This window comes from Leptosomus discolor, unplaced genomic scaffold (assembly GCF_034619465.1).
Source record: "Leptosomus discolor isolate bLepDis1 unplaced genomic scaffold, bLepDis1.hap2 HAP2_SCAFFOLD_92, whole genome shotgun sequence".
In the NCBI taxonomy this organism is placed as follows: domain Eukaryota; kingdom Metazoa; phylum Chordata; class Aves; order Leptosomiformes; family Leptosomidae; genus Leptosomus; species Leptosomus discolor.
In genome coordinates, this window is record NW_028237850.1 from 418,985 (window position 1) to 436,806 (window position 17,822).

The 17,822-nt window shown below is 47.1% G+C and overlaps 1 protein-coding gene across 1 annotated transcript in view; it reads right to left on the reverse strand.

Annotated features, from left to right (window-relative positions):
• The window catches only part of LOC147412607 (serine/threonine-protein kinase PAK 3-like), a gene marked incomplete at its 5' end in the record, with an annotated part of 290,193 nt that extends 272,943 nt beyond the window's left edge, over nt 1–17,250 (reverse strand). Inside the window, 7 exons of the mRNA XM_086481181.1 lie at nt 11,462–11,618; nt 12,599–12,724; nt 13,708–13,745; nt 14,622–14,651; nt 15,010–15,115; nt 15,657–15,723; nt 17,067–17,250. Coding sequence (XP_086337307.1) covers nt 11,462–11,618; nt 12,599–12,724; nt 13,708–13,745; nt 14,622–14,651; nt 15,010–15,115; nt 15,657–15,723; nt 17,067–17,250 — 708 coding nt within the window. The remainder of the gene's footprint in view (nt 1–11,461; nt 11,619–12,598; nt 12,725–13,707; nt 13,746–14,621; nt 14,652–15,009; nt 15,116–15,656; nt 15,724–17,066) is intronic.
• Nucleotides 17,251–17,822: the final 572 nt, after the last annotated feature.

A 17,822-nucleotide genomic window follows, 5' to 3' on the forward strand; every position in this document is an offset into this window, starting at 1 on the left:
AGACACCGTGAAGCTCTGAGTGCTCAAGCTGATCTCAACTCCTGCAGCAGACGAGGCATGTAGGGAGAAAAAGAGCATCTCAAATAATCTGGGCAAGGGCAGGAATGGCTGAATGTGAATTTGATCAGAGAGAAAAAATCCAGTTCCCTGCCTCACAGTTGACCCGAGGCTTCTCCAGGAGCCCTAAGCAACCTTTGAGGTTAAGGAAGCTGGGAATTTTCAGCCCGCAAACCAGGGACACAGGCCTAGTGCCACCCTGCCAGCTGCGGTGCACTCAGCTGACTCAGCATCAGGCTGAACCCAAACCTGTGAATCTCTTGCTTTGAATGAAGGAAATCCAGGGCTTGCAGGCACTGATAGGTAAAAAGGAAACATGAGGGTAAAAATTAATGACCAGATTTCATCACTCAAGAATGAAACGCCTCTAAAACATTGAATTTCCAGATGAATTGCGAGCAATGCCTGAATATTGCACTGTCAAGAGGAATAGCTTGCTGCTTCAACACTATTAAAGTAACAACTTTCCAAATGAAGGCATATCAGGTTTGGGAAGAGAAATGTCCATTACTGTCACAGACTAGCCCCTGAAAGCACAGGCAGGATGGCTGCTGCCGCAATCAGTGTGCTATGTCCATCCATATGACAAAGTATTGTTTGCCAGAAATGAGAAAGTCCCTTCCTTCGGTGTGAAGTAGATCACTGTTGGGTGGGAGGTTGCAGGACAAAGACTTTATTGTCAGGCTCTACAGCAGATTTGGAAATAGCACCTTAGTCATTTTTCAGGAGCAAACACCATTTTGGGTGGAATGCTATCCTTTTAAGCTGAGACTCTGACAAATGAGTCTCTCCTTTGCCTTGCTGTTCTTTTAAAATTCTGCCACCAGCATGTTTGCTTTTACAGGCAAGGAATGCAGTACAGACATGCTCCAGGCACGTGTTTAAAGAGGAAAAGTTGAGAAGAGTCAAACTTAAAAAAAAAAAGTAAAAAAATGTAATGCAATAACGGTGTTTAAGAGTGTAATCACAGAGTACAGAAAGTGCAGTGACACTGTCAGGCAGTTCACTTAAGGTGTCCTTTCTTCTCCATATCATAAAGCAAGGCAGAAACAAAGCTCTCAAGATGAAATCCCTCCTGTTCTTGCCACCTGTTCACCAGTACCATCCCGTCCAAGGGAGAGGAAGCACACGCGGGATCCCTCACCTCCCTACAGACAGCTGCCAGCTGCCCTTCCTCCATACAAAACTGGGTAACATCTTCGGTTAAAGCGCCTCCGGCCATGTATTCCATCACCACCCGGAGCTCATCACCGACCAGGTAGCTGAAAGAAGAAAACAAGGGCACTGAGATGAACAGGCACAGCTAAATTACCTCATGGAAAAGACAGCTGGTGATAGGGGGCCACATAGAAAATATATTGTATAACCCAAGATATATCGAAAATATTAATAGGGAGCTACATAGGAAAACAAAGCTAAACCTATTAAAACTTGCATCCCAGAACTAACACGCATGCAAGTAAGCAATTAGTCACTAACTCCTGCAAACTGCTCAAGAAAGATGCTGATAAGGGAAACAGAAAAGACAGAAACAAGGACGTAATTCATGGCTCAAAGGCGTCAAAGGCAGGAGGAGATAAGAGCTAAGGAGGGCTCGCTAACATCCATCTCTAACCAAGAACAAAAAGGAGACAGCCAGATGTGCACACAGGGACAGACCAGGCTGAAACCAGTCTGGGACTGCAAGCTCAGCCAAATTAGAGCTTCCAGGGGAGAGGGGAGTAGTACAGAGCGAGGAAGAACTACGGCCTTCATCCCTGAAGACCCCTGCCCAGGACCACCAGGAGGAACTGCGCAAGCGCCCTGAGGAGGAGCCCGAGGCAGAGATTATGGAAATGACAAGTGACAGGAAGGAATGGCCTTTTTGGGGACAGGTCATGAATATGTCTAGGCGTTTCGAAATAGGTGATGTTTTAACTGGATAAATACTGGAGAAGCGGCCACGGTGGGGATGCACGTTTGTGGTGGAGCGATCCCCCGTGCATCTGCGCGCAATAAACACACCTACTGTGTAACCTTTCGGGTTGTAAAGTCTTTTCCCTACGTCAGTTTTGGCGAGCCAGCCAGAAGGCTCTCTGCTCGGCTGTGGGATCGCCTGGGGAGCGGACGCCCCCGGGCGCACCCCAAGCACTTTCCTCGGAGGAGCCTCCGCTGCCAGCCGCTCACCGCGGGAGCAGACAACAACCTCCTGAAGCCGCGGATCAAACGGTATGTTTTGTGAGAGGGGCCTGTAAGTCGTACGCGTGGCCGGGGCAGCTGGTAAATCGAGCAGAGACATCTGGCGTGCAGCATAGTCCCCGTATGGGAGGAGGGTACCCTGCATGGTAACAGGGGGATTTGCTGACTGATAGGGCGGCCGCTAGCGATCTTGGCAGTAGATCGAGCAAATCCGAGGTTGCCACTGCATCCCAACATCAGGAGCCAGGACGGACCTGCTAATGACTGGTATATAAGAAGCAGGAGAAGGGTAAGCGGGCCTCTCACGATCATGTCATCTTTCCAATATTTGCAGCTGCTTAGAAGGGTGTTCACTGGGAAGGCTAAATAACTAAACTTAAACCCCACAATCTTGCCAGGGGATGTTGGTTATGACTCTTGTCCAGGGAAGTCGGTTTGCCTGTGCCCTGGATGAGTAGGTGGACTCCATCACCTGGCAACAAAAGGGGAGGTAATTGTATGATTTGCCTGGGGATCAACATGAGTCGTTTGTGAATGGCTTTATATGTTAGTTGAAGCTTCCTGCAATTACAATTCCTGTCGTTACTATCAAAACTGTCCGGACATTCTGAGTGTATGAGTGAGTGAGACGTACGAAGTGAGTGAGGAGCTCTATCCGCGGTTCCGAGCTGGGGCGACTGAGGCGGCCGGAGAAGAGCGAAGCAAGTGTAATAACTTGAAGTATGAATAAGGAGTGCCGTGCCCATCCTTGATACGTCTGTGTAACACGTGGATATTGATAAGTAGTAATGTTGGTCCGTGGAAAGTAGAGTTGTGCGGAGAAGGAAGGAAAAGATAAGCGAAGGGTTCGGGTTTGAAAAACAAAAGATGGGGGGAGGAAAGAGTAAACCTCATGAAAAATCCCCTTTAGGATGTGTTCTGACACATTGGAAAGACAGAGCAGGACAAGGGGGCACAGAAAAGAAGAAAGAGTTAATTAAGTATTGCAATCAATGGTGGCCGCTTTATAAGCTGGAAGATGGGGCAAAATGGCCTAAGGAAGGCGGCACGTTAGACTATAACACGCTCTTGCAGTTAATGTTGTTTCTGAGGAGAGAAGGGAAATGGGATGAAGTAACATACGCTGATATGTTCTTTGTTCTCCGGGACAATCCTGAGTGGCAAAGGGACTGCAGATTAGTACCCCCCCGAGAACCCATTGTCCTTGCATTAGAAAAAGAAAACAAAAACAACAACAAAAATAAATTAAAAGGTGCTGTTCGGCTTGTAGCATTGGCCAAAGGTGTACAGAGAGAAGTCAAACTAACCGTGGATCAGAACAAGATCTAAGTGACCTATTTAGGCCCCCTCAGCAGCCACAAGGGCGAGATGAGGACTTAGAAAGGGTCCGTACCCCTCCACATCCTCCCTCCTCCCCACCAGATAGCCCGATATCTTCCCGAACCCGGGGAAGGCAGATAACAGAAACAGTTCTCCAGGCTCCTCTCCAGGACGCAGTTGGACCGGATGGAGAAACAGGAAAAGTCAAAATACCATTCTCTGGTAACGAGCTGAAGGAATGGAAAGATGCTGCCCAAAAATATCGCAGTGACCCAGTAGGCGTTACTCAAACTCTCCAGTTTATAATAAAACAGTACAGCCCCGATTGCAATGACATGTAACTGTTATTGGACTGCTTAACCGAAACAGAAACACAGTTGGTTATAAAAACTGCCGGGGATTTGGCAAAAGAATATTATGAGATAAAAAGGGGTGATGTTAAAGAATACTTCCCCTTGCAGGACCCAAACTGGGACCCTAATCGATCAGATGATGTGGATACATTACGAGCAGACCAAGGATGGGTAGTGAAAGGAATGGAGAAGGCAATTCCAAAACCTATAAATCGAGCAGTGCTATATGCAGTGAAACAAGGTCCCTCGGAGTCCCCTTCCAAATTTCTGGATAGACTAAGGGACACGATGTGTTGTCATACACCACTGGACCCCGGGTCAGCAGTGGGAATACAACATCTGGTATCCCTATTTCTAGGACAATCTCAGAATGATATCAGACGTAAATGACAAAAATTACGTCCACCAAATAGTCGAAACTTGGAAGTGTTATTGGAAGAGGCTTGGAGGGTGTTTAGCAACAGAGAGGACAATTATAAGCAGAGTCTAGGCAAATTGGTGGCAGTAGTTAGAGAAGAGAGAGAATGGAAACCTAAATCCAGGATGAGACGTGGACCGGCGCCCCTGAGCAGGGATCAATGTGCTATATGTAAAAAAACTGGTCTCTGGAAAAGGGAATGTCCGGAGCGCCAGCGTCAGGGGAACAATAGGTGGCGGGATAACCCAAGAAAAACGATCGCACATGTAATGGACTGATTAGAGGATCCATTGATTACAACGAAATGAGGAGAAAAACAAAGAAAAAAAAAATGGAGTTTCTAGTTGATACGGGGGCAACATACTCAGTTTTGAATCAAGCTTTAATGCCTTTAGGAAATGACTATGTCATGGTAAAGGGAGCAACTGGCCAGAGTGAAAAAGCTTATTTTTATGAACCATTAAAATATAAACTGGTCAAGCAGGTAGGCATCCATAAATTTTTGTCTATGCCAAATTCACCGAATTCCCTGTTGGGAAAAGACCTATTGGAACAGCTGGAGGCCACGATAAAATTCAAAAAGGGTGAGATTACTCTGGAGGTAAATGATGATCAATATGTACAAATAATGAGCTTGTCTTTGGTGAATATTCCCATAGAAGGACAAATCGACGAGGAGATCATTAATCAGGTCTGCCCCGGGGTTTGGGTGACTGATGCCCCAGGACGTGCCAAGAATGCCCAACCAATAATAAGAAATTTGAAGGATGGACAGAGAGCGGTAAGAATCAAACAATACCCACTAAAGAAAGAAGACAGGGAAGGGATTCACCTGAAAATAGAGCGATTCCTAGAACTGGGCTTATTGAGGGAATGTGAATTGGAGTTCAATACCCCCATTCTCCCGGTCCGAAAACCAGATGGGTCCTATCGAATAGTCCAAGATCTGAGGGCCATTAACAAAATAACAGAGGTTCTATACCCCGGGGTTGCCAATCCACATACCTTGCTAATCACCTTAACCCCTGATTTAATTTGGTTTACAGTTTTAGAAGTAAAAGATGCCTTCTTTTGCCTCCCTCTCCATGAAGCCAGTCAGAAAAGTTTTGCATTCAAGTGGGAAAACCCTAAGAGCGGTCGGAAGACCCAGCTCACAAGGACAGTGTTGCGACAAGGTTTCAAGAACAGCCCTACCATCTTTGGGAACCAACTAGCGAAAGATTTGGGATTACGGGAACCACCATTGGAAGAAGGAAAAATACTACAATACGTGGATGACATCCTCATTGCAACTAAAACCAGAGAAGCCTGTGTCACCTGGACTGTAAGTTTATTAACTTTTCTTGGGCTTCAGGGGTACCGAGTGTCCCAAACAAGGCACAAGTGACTTTGCAGCAGGTTACATACTTAGGGTTCTGAGATCAGTGCAGGGCAACGGTCCTTGGGGCAAGCCCGGAAAGAAGCCCTATGCCAGACCCCTCGGCCACAGACTGTAAAAGAACTGCGGACCTTCCTGGCAATGACAGCGTGGTGCCAGCTCTGGATACGTGACTATGGCCTGCTGGCCAAACCACTGTATTCCCTGATAAAATCCAGTCAAAGTCACCTCCAATGGGATGCTGAGTCAGATCGGGCATTCCATCAGCTGAAGAAGGCCCTGATGTCAGCACCTGCACTGGGACTCCCTGATGTGAGTAGACCATTTCTCCTATTTTCCCATGAAAAGCAGGGAATAGCGTTAGGAGTACTGGCACAAGACCTGGGACCATACAGACGAGCTGTGGCGTACTTCTCCAAACAATTGGACGCTGCTGCCAAAGGGTGGCCTGGCTGCCTAAGGGCGGTAGCAGCAGTCATCCTGAATGTCCAGGAACCTCAGAAGTCTACCCTGGGTCAGAAAATGACTGGTTTCCTATCTCACACAGTGTCTACAGTCCTTGAAGTGAAAGGGGGACATTGGCTTTCCCCACAGAGATTCCTGAAATATCAAGCTATCATGGTCGAGCAGGATGATGTTGAGATTGTGACCACTAACATTGTCAACCCAGCTTCATTTCTTAGTGGGAAGGCTGGAGAACCAGTGGACCACGACTGCCTCGAGACGATTGAGACCACGTACTCTAGCCGCATGGACCTAAAGGATACCCCCATGGATGGGGTAGAGCACTGGTTCACAGATGGGAGCAGCTATATCCTCGGCGGAAAATGACATTCTGGGTACGCCATCACCACTGCTGAAAAGGTAATAGAATCTGGACCACTACCGGCTGACACTTCAGCACAAAAGGCCGAGATCATAGCCCTCACTCGGGCCCTGGAGAGGGCCGAAGGAAAGGCTGTGAATACTTGGACTGATTCTAAATACACCTTTGGAGTGGTACATGCCCACGGAGCAATTTGGAAGGAGCGAGGACTGTTGAACTCCCAAGGAAAGACTATCAAGCACGCAAAGGAAATTTTAAGACTTTTGAATGCAATCCAACTTCCTGAAAAAGTGGCATTTATGCACATCAGGGCACACCAGAAAGCGAGCACTGAATTGGAAAGAGGAAACGAACTGGCGGACAGAGAGGCAAAACAGGCAGTTAAAGAAACAGTACAGGTAGAGGGAGCACTAGTCCCAGACGGACAGATAACCCTAGAAGGTAAGCCAGAATACACTAAGGAGGATCGAAAGTTAATCACAGATTTGGAAGGAACAGACAATGAGGATGGGTAGGCTGTAACATCACATGGGAAACTCATAGTCCCCTCTTATACGGTTTGGCCATTGGTCCGGGAGGAACACAAGAAGGGACACTGGGGGGCGGAGGCATTACACAAATACCTTATCAGACACGGGACAGCTCGATATTTATACATCACTCTCAGACAAGCGACTCAGCAATGTGACCTTTGCCTCCAGACTAATCCAAAAATTGTCCCAAAACCAGAAATGGGCCAAATTGGGAAAGGGAATTGTCCGGGACAACATTGGCAAACTGATTTCTCAGAACTTCCTAGAAAAGGGGGGTATAAATACTTGCTTGTACCAACTGATACCTTTTCAGGCTGGCCAGAAGCCTTCCCATGCAGAACAGCTAAAGCTCGAGAGGTGACCAAGGTGTTGCTACAAGAAATCATACCCAGGTTTGGAGTCCCAGCGGTGATGTCCTCAGATAGAGGGCAGCACTTCATCTCCAAAGTTGTGCCAAAAATAAGCCACCATCTAGGGACAGATTGGCAACTACACACTCCATACCGGCCACAATCCAGTGGCCAGGTGGAGAACATGAATCACTTGATTAAACAACAGATTGTTACATTAGGACAAGAAACCAATCGGGCCTGGCCACAATCTCTACCCCTAGCAATGCTACGGATACGAACTAGACCCCGAGCTAAAGAAGGGCTAAGCCCATTTGAAATCCTATATGGGCGACCCTATGGGGTACAAAAGGGAACCTCTTCACAAATTGGTGAAGAATTGATGACTTCCTATATGGTGGCATTAGGGAAACAGCTTCGTAAAATTGAAAAACAGGTGTTTGGAACCCGATGCAGGGGTTTGGGTGGGTCAGTGCATAACATACAACCTGGAGACTAGGTGTATGTTAAGTCTCTTACAGAGAAAACTGTGGAGCCACAGTGGGAAGGACCATACCAAGTGCTTCTTACCTCTTTCACGGCAATCAAGATCAGGGAACAAAGCGCCTGGATTCACCACTCCTGAGTGAAGAAAGCTCCTAAAACTCCTTGGAAAGTAACACAGGGTGAGGATGAACTGAAACTAAAGCTTTGCCGAGCAAAATGAGTATATTGCAGCCAGAAGTGTTTAGTAACTCGGCCTGCCAAGATTTAGTCAGGAAAATTGTTGTATTTGTAGTTATCGTAACCCAAGGGTCGAACAGCAACACCCCAGAATGGCCATGGACCCAAGCTCATATTGAATATACTGGGGATATGGGATCGCTCTCTGATAGAAAAAGCTTAAGCCTTGCCACCGTGGTTATGCATAAAAATGAAGTGTACCCCAAAAATTATTGGAGCACAGACCTTCAGAGAATGATGCCTCAACTGCAGGGAATGCTGGGTCAAAACATAAGCGTAGGATGCCGAGGAATTAACGGAACTTCCTACAAAAGGGCAAACCAGATAGCTGTATCCAATATAATAACAAACACAACAAATAGAAAGCCTTGCAGTATCTTGGATTGTTGGCATAATTTTACTCTAACACAACCTGTCTTTGTAACCTGGGTCTGGGCACGTGGTGAAATAAGATTACCATTGAAATCTTGTTGTCTATGCAGGAAAAGGTTGTGCTTGTTTAAGAACAACATGTCGCTTTGTGTCTGTAGAAGGAGTAGAAATAGACACCAGGAATCACTCGAACTTCTGTATTTGTAATTTTACCACCATCACAGGATGTGACTTTAGCTACTTTGCTCCTGTGGTTTCTCATCAAATCCTGAGATCAAACTATACACTAATTTCTGAACTAGAACCCACACCTACAGGGATGGATTTAGCAGTGACAAAAAGGTTGTTGAAACACCCAGACTTAATGCAGATATTAGAGGAAGCCAAGAATAATGGAAAGGAAACTCTAATAACTGTTCATCATGAGGCAAATGAGATAAGTAGGGTCTTGAAAAGGGTCAAAAAGGATGGAGAACACAAATGGTGGGATACACTTTTTGGGTGGTCACCTTCAGACACTGGACTTTTTCAACCTCCTAATGCATCCAATAGTAGTGTTGTTGATAGCTACCGCTATTTTATTATTTCTAGTAGGGACCCTATATATGTGGGTTTGGCGTATAGTTAGAAGAATAACTTCAATGTACGAAGCATTATACCAACCAGAATAGCCAAGTAAAAGAATTCACTTAACAGAAAAGGGGGGAATTGATAGAGGGACATATAGAAAATATATTTTATAACCGAAGATATATCGAAAATATTAATAGGGAGCTACACAGAAAAAAGCTCAGCTGCCACTGAAGGCCAACAGGGAAGCGTGCGCTGCCTGACGGCTTCTGGCCCACTCGGAGTTGCAGGCGGTCTGAACGGCGAGGAGAGCAAGCAGTCATTAGGGTGCCATGTTTGTGTTGAGTGAAAGAGCCAAGATCTGCTACACTAATCTGAAGGAATAACTGAAAAAAAACATACTGCTTTCTCTGGTCCGGTAGTTTCCCAGATAAAATACAAACAATGAAGGTGATCACTCAATGCAAATGACTTCTCAAGGTTTCACTTGCAACGTACATCACTGAAATACTTGAAGAATCTTAGTTCAGGAGGAAGACTTTCAGTGTTTCACAGTGTATTTTGTTTGACCCATCTGGCAATATTCCTGTATCACCAACACAAACACAGGCTTCTTTGTTCACCTGTGCATCCAAAGCAAAACCAGGTGATGCACCATTCACTGGAAGTAGGAACAAACACCTCCCTCCCCTGTCCAGGCCTTTTCTCTGGAGCAGAGGGCTTCAGCATCCACATGGGCATCTGACTGGATGCCTAGCCAGGAATCCTGCCTGCCAGCACGGCAAGACGACGGGGCAACCCCACCACCGGCTACACCCCCTGCTAACACTGTTTTGCAAAGCCTGCCTCAAACATTTAGCCTCTGTTGAAGATGCTCTAATTCCTCCCTTTATAAGCTAACATACCTGCAAGGAACCCTCTGCCCTGGAATTTACTTCATTGTGCCCTCAGCTAAAGCTATTGAACTGAGCCCTTGGATACTCCCTCATGGCACTGAGATTCAGTTCTTGAGAGTCCTGTCAACCTGCTAAGGGTGCAGAGAACTCTACAGGAGCAGCTGAAATCTCCCAGCTGAGGAAGGCTTCAGCCTCTGCAGTCACACCAGCCATCAGCGGCAGGGCAGGTGCGACAGAAAGGGTGGTACAGCACAAGGACGAGCACTGACAGCCGCTGTGAAGAAGCCACAGCCAGACTGCACCCCTTTACAAGCTGTTGTCCCCGTTACAGACAGAATGGTGTTGGCTTTGAGATCACACACGAGGAGGTGTAGCTCCATCCACTTGCTGTCCTAACAGTCAACAGCAGACACAGAGTAAACTGGGCTGTGCTATGGACCCAACAAGTTTCCACCTGAGAACACAGCACTGGCCGTTATGAAGTGCAAGAAGCAGATTAAGCTCTTGTACTGCAGAATCACAAAGGGCTTGGTGTCTTTTCCTAGAGTAGGGCCTAGCCAGGGGTTGGGGCCAACGGTCAGGATTCTAATGGTATGAACTGGCTGGGAATGAGCTATGACAAAGTGCCCCGTATCGGAAGGATATACAGTGGATGTGCTGCAGGCTGCCTCCTGAGACACGCCTGCAGTGCAGTTTTACCTGATCGAGCCACGCAGATGTGTCTCGGGTACATCTTTAGAAGCATAAAGCTAAGAAATAAAACAAGGATTGTTATAAAAGTTTTTTCTTTTTTCTGTTGGGGCACATTGAAAACACCTCCTCCTCTCTATCCACAGTGCCAACTGATGTTCTTTCAAAGGAGTTCTCTCTGACAAAAACAGAGAATTCTTATGAAAATGAACTCCCATCTATTAGTAGAAGCAGTAGTAGTAACAGCAGGCATAAAAATGTCACCAATGGAGTATCTGGGGCAGGAGAGCTCCTTGAGGCTGAAAGAATCAGCTTAGTGCTGTGGTTGTCTATGGGTTAAAAAAGAAACCAAACCCAACAAAACCACAAAGCAAAGCAATCCCAAACCAACAGCCCAACAGATTTCTGCAAAGTATATTTGGCTCCAATGACTGCCGAGAATCAGGAGTCTAAAGATCACTCAGGAACCCAAATCTTCTGGTCCATTTGGCCATTAGCACACAGGTGTTCGCTAGGCCAGTCAGGAGGTCACAGCCTTCTGCTCAACCAGAAACAATCTCTGCTTCTGCCTTCAGCGGAGAAGGCAGCTCAGGCAAATCCAACCGCGTCACAGCTGCCCTCGGCGGCACAAGGAACACCCAGAGCGCTCTCTCGCTTCCTCTTCAGCACAGTCACAGTTCGTGTAGGGAGTCGGGACGCTGCGACACTGAACTGAGGATGAACACTGAGCACCTGTAACCCCGAGACACGCGTAGAGCACACACTGCTTTATCAGACAAGAAATACAGAACACATACTCAGTTTCTCTAGGATCTCCTCATCGCTCATTTCGGGTTTCTTTCGCCACCGGTCCGTGTCTCTGTACAAAGCATTTGAGTTTTCAGGCTGGCGAGTGGTGGCTCCTTCAGCTGGTGCTGGTGCAGCCGCAGGTTCAATTACAGAGCGGGTGTAGGTCTGTGACGAGAAAGTATTTTGCGTCAGAAAAGCAGCTTGCAGAGATGCCCCTGAGATCGTGTTTCAAATGCAAACCCTTAGGAAGATGCTGTCTGCCCCATCCAGGGCTCTTAAAATGTTTGGGTTTGCTCTCCCCTTCTCAACCTCAACAGACAAAAGTGAAAGGCTGGCTTTACACAAGTTCATGGTCAGTTTCTTTTTCAATTTTCATTGATTTTCTGAAAAGATGCCTCAAACAATGAATTTACTGTGGTGCAAGGATACAGAAATAGGTCTGTCCAGGGCCCCAGAGCCTTGTGCCTTGATGCTCGTGTGTTTTCTCGGGTAACGACACGACTCTTTAGCTGCTACGCAAGTGTCTGAACAGAAGCAGGAAGCATCTCCCTTTTCTGATCACAACGGTGGAACTGACTTCTCATCAGGATTTCAAGCCGTAGGGAGTGGCCACGAGGAACTGCGTTCCAGTCCTTCAGAGACCTCCCTTCTCTTCACAAGGCAGAGCTGTGCAGGATTCTCCTCACCAAACTGCAGCCATGGAAAAGCTAAGGGGGCAGCCTAAGCTCTTCATTTACCTACTTGTACAGCCTGCGGAGAGCGACGGCTACCTCCAGGGGACACTTTCTCCTAAGGATCCCGCAAGGGGGTGGACTGTGTCTGATGACCGCTCTCTCCGCTGATGCCAGAGAGCCCATACAGGCACTTTGGGCAGAGCTGCTCACGTTGACACCGCTGGCATTAACAGACACAGTGCTGCCTCTTATCTGATACTGATGAACACACGGTCCCTCTCAGAATCACAGGAAACTCATGACTACATGGGAAAGTTCAAGGCACACTTTCCTGGTGTCGGTGACGTGGGTGAAGCACTGGGTCACGGTAGGACTCCAGCCCGTTCATCCGTGGACGGCAAATGCTGTCTGATCCGAAACATGTAGCTCTGAATGACACCCGCTGCAGTGCTGACCAAAGCTGGGACTTACTGGTTTTGTATGTTCAGGCCACGGGGCGATAACAGGGGGAGGTTTGTTTTCCTCTTCTTCATCACCTTCATCCTCTCCTTCAGAAACAGAGGGAGCTGGTGGGGGTTGTGAGGCTGGTTTTGTGCTCTGTGGACAGACAGCCAGCAGCGTGAGTGACAGTCCCCATTCTGGCACTTGGGAGGTTTGATAATCACACCACACTTGAGTCTGCTTTTCCCTGCACTGTGACATCCAACCAGCATTCTCTGAGTCAGTAACTTTTGAAAGCTCCCGTCTGGACTGTCTCACCACTGCCTACGTCTGCTAGAGCAAACTGCCACAGCATCTGCCAATGCACCCGTACCCACGGGAAAAGCCATGGGGAAGGCTTACGGTGCTCTGCTGAACCCCAAACTTCATTTTAAAGGTGTGTTTTAGCAAGATGATGAAAGTGGCATCAATTGAAAATCTGAAGTGTGACTATTCAAAGATGACTTTCATTTTGTTAGACACGCTCTCTGCTGTGTAATCCCAAACCTCAAATTAAGGTGCTTGATACTCGAAAATAAAGGCCAAATCCCCGTTCAGTCATTTGCTATTCAGTCCACTCACATCAACACTACTAAAGCTGGTCAATATTCACGGGGAGGGCATGACTACATCTCTGGGATTGCTATGCAATCCAGTATTCATTAGAGTGGAGGATTATTTCAAACTTTCTTGCAATGGTTCCAGTCACTTACGTATCAATTCTAACCTTATCTATATTCAGCTCCACATCCAGCTGTACTAAGGAGAAATCATAACAAGTAACAGAAATCGACACTAAGTTGTTAAAAATTAAAATGGATTAATTAGACAGTACTGAATACTGTTGTGAATGATATATTCCACCATGCCCAAGAACAGCAAGCGATCTTCTGTCTGCAGAACCAGACTTTCATCTGTCTAAAAGTTCTTCAACAGAAAATTAGAGAACAGCCAGTGACCCCTTTACTGCCGCTGCATAGACACTAAAAGGTATTTTCGTTCAGCCTGCGAGGCTGGCACTCTGTCACCAAAGGCAAAGCTCACAGCCTGCTCCACAGTTCTGAAACGCCATGGAAGGAAGAGGTTCCTTTCACACTCACCGAAGGACGGGCTTCTGGGTATCCATGGGCGCTTTCACCTGCAACGTGCAAGGGAGAATTAACCAGATGCTGTTATAAAACTGCCTGATGGGGGGAACCCCACAAAACAAGTAAATCCAAACAGATAGCATTTCTCTTTCACAACAGCCCGCCAGCAGCAACAGCTATTTTACACAGCAAGCAAGACAGCAGGACAATATACTAGGCTACTCTTTTTCTAGAGTTTCTGGTGTCTATGTTTTGCCCGGTTTTGCCAGCCAATAAAATAAACAGAAATTTGATGAAGAAAATGCAAATTGCTCTTTAACAGTCAATGCTTCTGCTCTGCCCAAGAGCTAAAGCAGCTTCTTTTCGTAGAATGGTTTGGGCTGGAAGGGACCTTAAAGACCATCTCGTTCCAACCCCCTGCTGTGGGCAGGGACACCTTCCCCCAGACCAGGTTGCTCCCAGCCCCATCCAGCCTGGCCTTGAACCCTGCCAGGGAGGGGGCAGCCACAGCTTCTCTGGGCAACCTCTTCCAGTGTCTCACCACCCTCCCAGGAAAGAATTTCTTCCCAAGATCGCATTGAAATCTCCCCTCGTTCAGTTTCAAACCGTTACCTTTCGTCCTATCACGGCACTCCCTGACAAAGAGTCCCTCCCCACCTTGCCTGTAGCCCCCCTTTAAGCACTGGAAGGGCGCGAGAAGGTCTCCCCGGAGCCTTCTCTTCTCCAGGCTGAACAACACCAACTCTCTCAGACTGTCCTCACAGGGCAGGTGCTCCAGCCCCCTCACCACCTTTGTGGCCTCCTCTGCACTATCGGTACCTTAATGGTATTTTTGTTGGAAAATCAACTTGGTTATTAAGGAACAGCAAAAGGACACATCGATACAGAAGCCAGATATCCTGCACCTAGTAAACCCCTCTGCTTACCTGCTAGATCCGTCATCAGCCACACTTTGTCTAGCAAAAACCAGAAGGAATGGGCCAAAGGCAAAAGAACACTGAAGAGCACACCACAGACTTGCTCCTTCACCTTTGCAGCGCTACACTACAAGTCTGCAGATGGGGCCCAACCAAGGGGACAAAAGGGCACTCTCGTCACACCCTCCTGGAAGGAGCGTGCTACAAAGGCTGCTCTGGGCACTGACACCTTCCTTCTCCTCTGGGCCAACGTTCCCGTGACATCATGACAGCAGCCCTGAAAAATGTGCTGTGTCACAAAGCATCCCAAAAAATTCTCTTCCTCTGGAACACGAACACATTGCTCAAAGGATCCCACAATAACTCATAAAACGCACAAAACAAGTATACCCTGTACCCAGTCTGAATTTGACAACAGCTAGAACAGCTTGTGGGTTCTTCTTCTGCTCCAGTTTTGTTACGCTGGAGGTCTGGACCAGCCTGGCCCATTGCTCTGGAGTGCCCTGTAGATGTCAAGTGGAAAGAAGGAGCATTTAGAATACTGAACAGCCGCAGCCTCACACATCTTGACCAAGCTCCCATGCTACCTGTAAGATTACTTTCACAAATTTTGGTTGACACCTTACCATTCAAGTTAGTAGCTTCTACACTAGATGCAATCATTCTCTTCTCTACCAAAATACACAGCTAAAACCAGGATTAACTTTACAATCAAAAGAAAGTTAGGACTGTGATAGGAAAAAAAGGGCATGAAACTCATTTTAAATCAACTCTGCTCTTCATGGCATAATGATTTAAGACTTCACTTGTTTTCCTGGGGATTCAGTGCAGGCACAACCAGACGGTTCTGTATTTGTGGACAACACCGTGTATTTTAGGAGCTTTACACTGGATTTTGAATGCTTAATAACGCAAACCCATCTTGCTGAAATGATCACTGCTGTCTGACTAAAAGCTAAACCCCATCCTGATACAATTCATTTGCAGCATACCAGGGAACCCTGCGGGCTTAAGAATCTGCATTTAAATTCTCAAAATCCTAACACTGAGTTCCGCCACTGCTGCTAAGGATGCCTCTTTTGCGAGCTCCTGTAGCTCTCTAGGTTCTCTCCTGTAAAGATGCAGAAACCAGGGACTGGGAAAACAGGCAGAAAGTGCCAAAGCCTTGGCTGAAGTCTCGGACATCTTACGAGGGAGGGTGGCATTTCAAAATTGATCCAATCGCTGAAAGCCGCAGCTCTGCGTTCAAACTATATGGATGAACAATTGCTTTAAATCTCCAGTGCAATTTCCTGAATTGGAAAGCCTGTCATTTTCCCCATATACCTGCACAGCCAACACCTACCAGCCAATTGCAGGCCTTACTGAATGAAAAACTCCACCTGAAGAACATTTAAACTTAGCCTTGGTGCCACCCCAATCTAGGGTTTGACTGGCTGGGAAGTCAGTCAGTCTGCGTCTGCGTCCATTTCTCACCTCCCTCCTAGTTTAACAACTCTCAAAAGTAACATCGCTTGTGGTCATCCATCTCCTGAGCCTTTTACGATTGACAAATCTCACTTCAGCCCACTTTTAGTGACCCTGATAAAGCGTGAGTGGAACAAAGGCTGAGAGAAGCTGCCTTCCCTCTGATGCATCAAGAACCCATGTTCAACAGAGATTTATTTCTCTGGGAAATGGTCACAATAGTGCCAGTTCTGGACAACTCCCAAACACCCAGATAAACACGGCATAAACCCACATGCAAACATCTATCCTGCTGGTGGGTACCTCACATATTGGGCTTCCCTGCAGAACCAGCATTCTCCAAGACTAACTACCACGTGGCTGGATAATACAGCACAGAGCTGTCTGTAGGATCTTCTCTAGTGCCAGTGGTACCTCTGTAACAGCCGAGAGGGGAACTGCCATTCTACCAAATACATTTGTCTTTTCACTCGAAAAATGACCGAAAAAATGTTATAGAATCAGAGAAGCGTTTTGGTCGGAAAAGACCTTTAAGATCATCAGGTCCAACCATTAACCTAACACGACCAAGCCCACCCCTAAACTAGGTCCCTAAGCACCACATCTATACGTCTTTTGAACACCTCCAGGGATGGTGACTCCAACACCTCCCGGGGCAGCCTGGGCCAATGTCTGACCACACTTTCAGTAAAGAAATTTTTCCTAATAGCCAGTCTGCCCTGGCCATTACCTCTTGTCCTGTCATTAGTTACTTGGGAGAAGAGACCAACACCAGCCTCACTACAACTTCCTTGGAGGGAGCTGTCGAGAGCAAATTCCTGTCTTACAGCGCTCACTTGCAGTATGCGAGAGCTATTAACACAAACTCAGGAACTCAGTCACGCTTAAAGCGCTCATGTAGAACACAAAACAGTCACATCCTCTCACATCTTTCAAGCAAGTACTCTGCCCCCCAGGATCCCCCCTCACCTCGGCTGCCCTCCTTACCAGTTTAAGGTGTGTCTGGTCGACATATCCTCACCGTGGTGCTGAGCAGGCTTCTCTATAGATCTGATGTGACGTGACTTCACGCTAACAGTTGTGAGAAACCCAGAGATAGACGAGAGGTTTATACTGTGCCTCTCACAGTGGGACTCTCTATCGGGATCTCCAAAGGCCCGTGTATCACCGTCTATCGATGACAACACGAAAACGAATACACGTGCCATAGTAACACATCAGCAGGAGAGGAAGGAGCAGTTGTTCAGGTCCTGTCTTTGCCTTCCGTATTCCCTCCGTGCAGCGCCAGGGACAGCCACGCTATGCACAGCAAAAAGAGCTGGATGAAGACAACTTTGCGTGTGTCTGACTTCAAAAGCACGTGTCCCCGTCCACCCTTATCAACCAGGATGGAGCTTTGCGAAATCTATTTCCTGGCACATCAGTCTTCTAACATAAAGCACTACTACGCTCATGGACTTTTAATTAACATTTTTCTCTGATGTTTTACTATTATGTCTGCCAGCTGCCCAAGTTTACCTAGGGGTCTCATCCAAAGCCTGAACTCGCTATGGACCAGCACCCTCCCAGCCTGGGTCTGTCTTTGCTCACAGACACTAGCTCCACAAGGCCTCTCTTGCTGTGCCTTTCTTCTCCTGCCTTACAGCCTCCTTCAGTTGGAAGATGCTCTGCTCTTCTCTTCAGAATTACAGTCTAGAGTACTTTGGGTGTTTCTAATCCTTTCTCTGCATTGTTGCATTTACC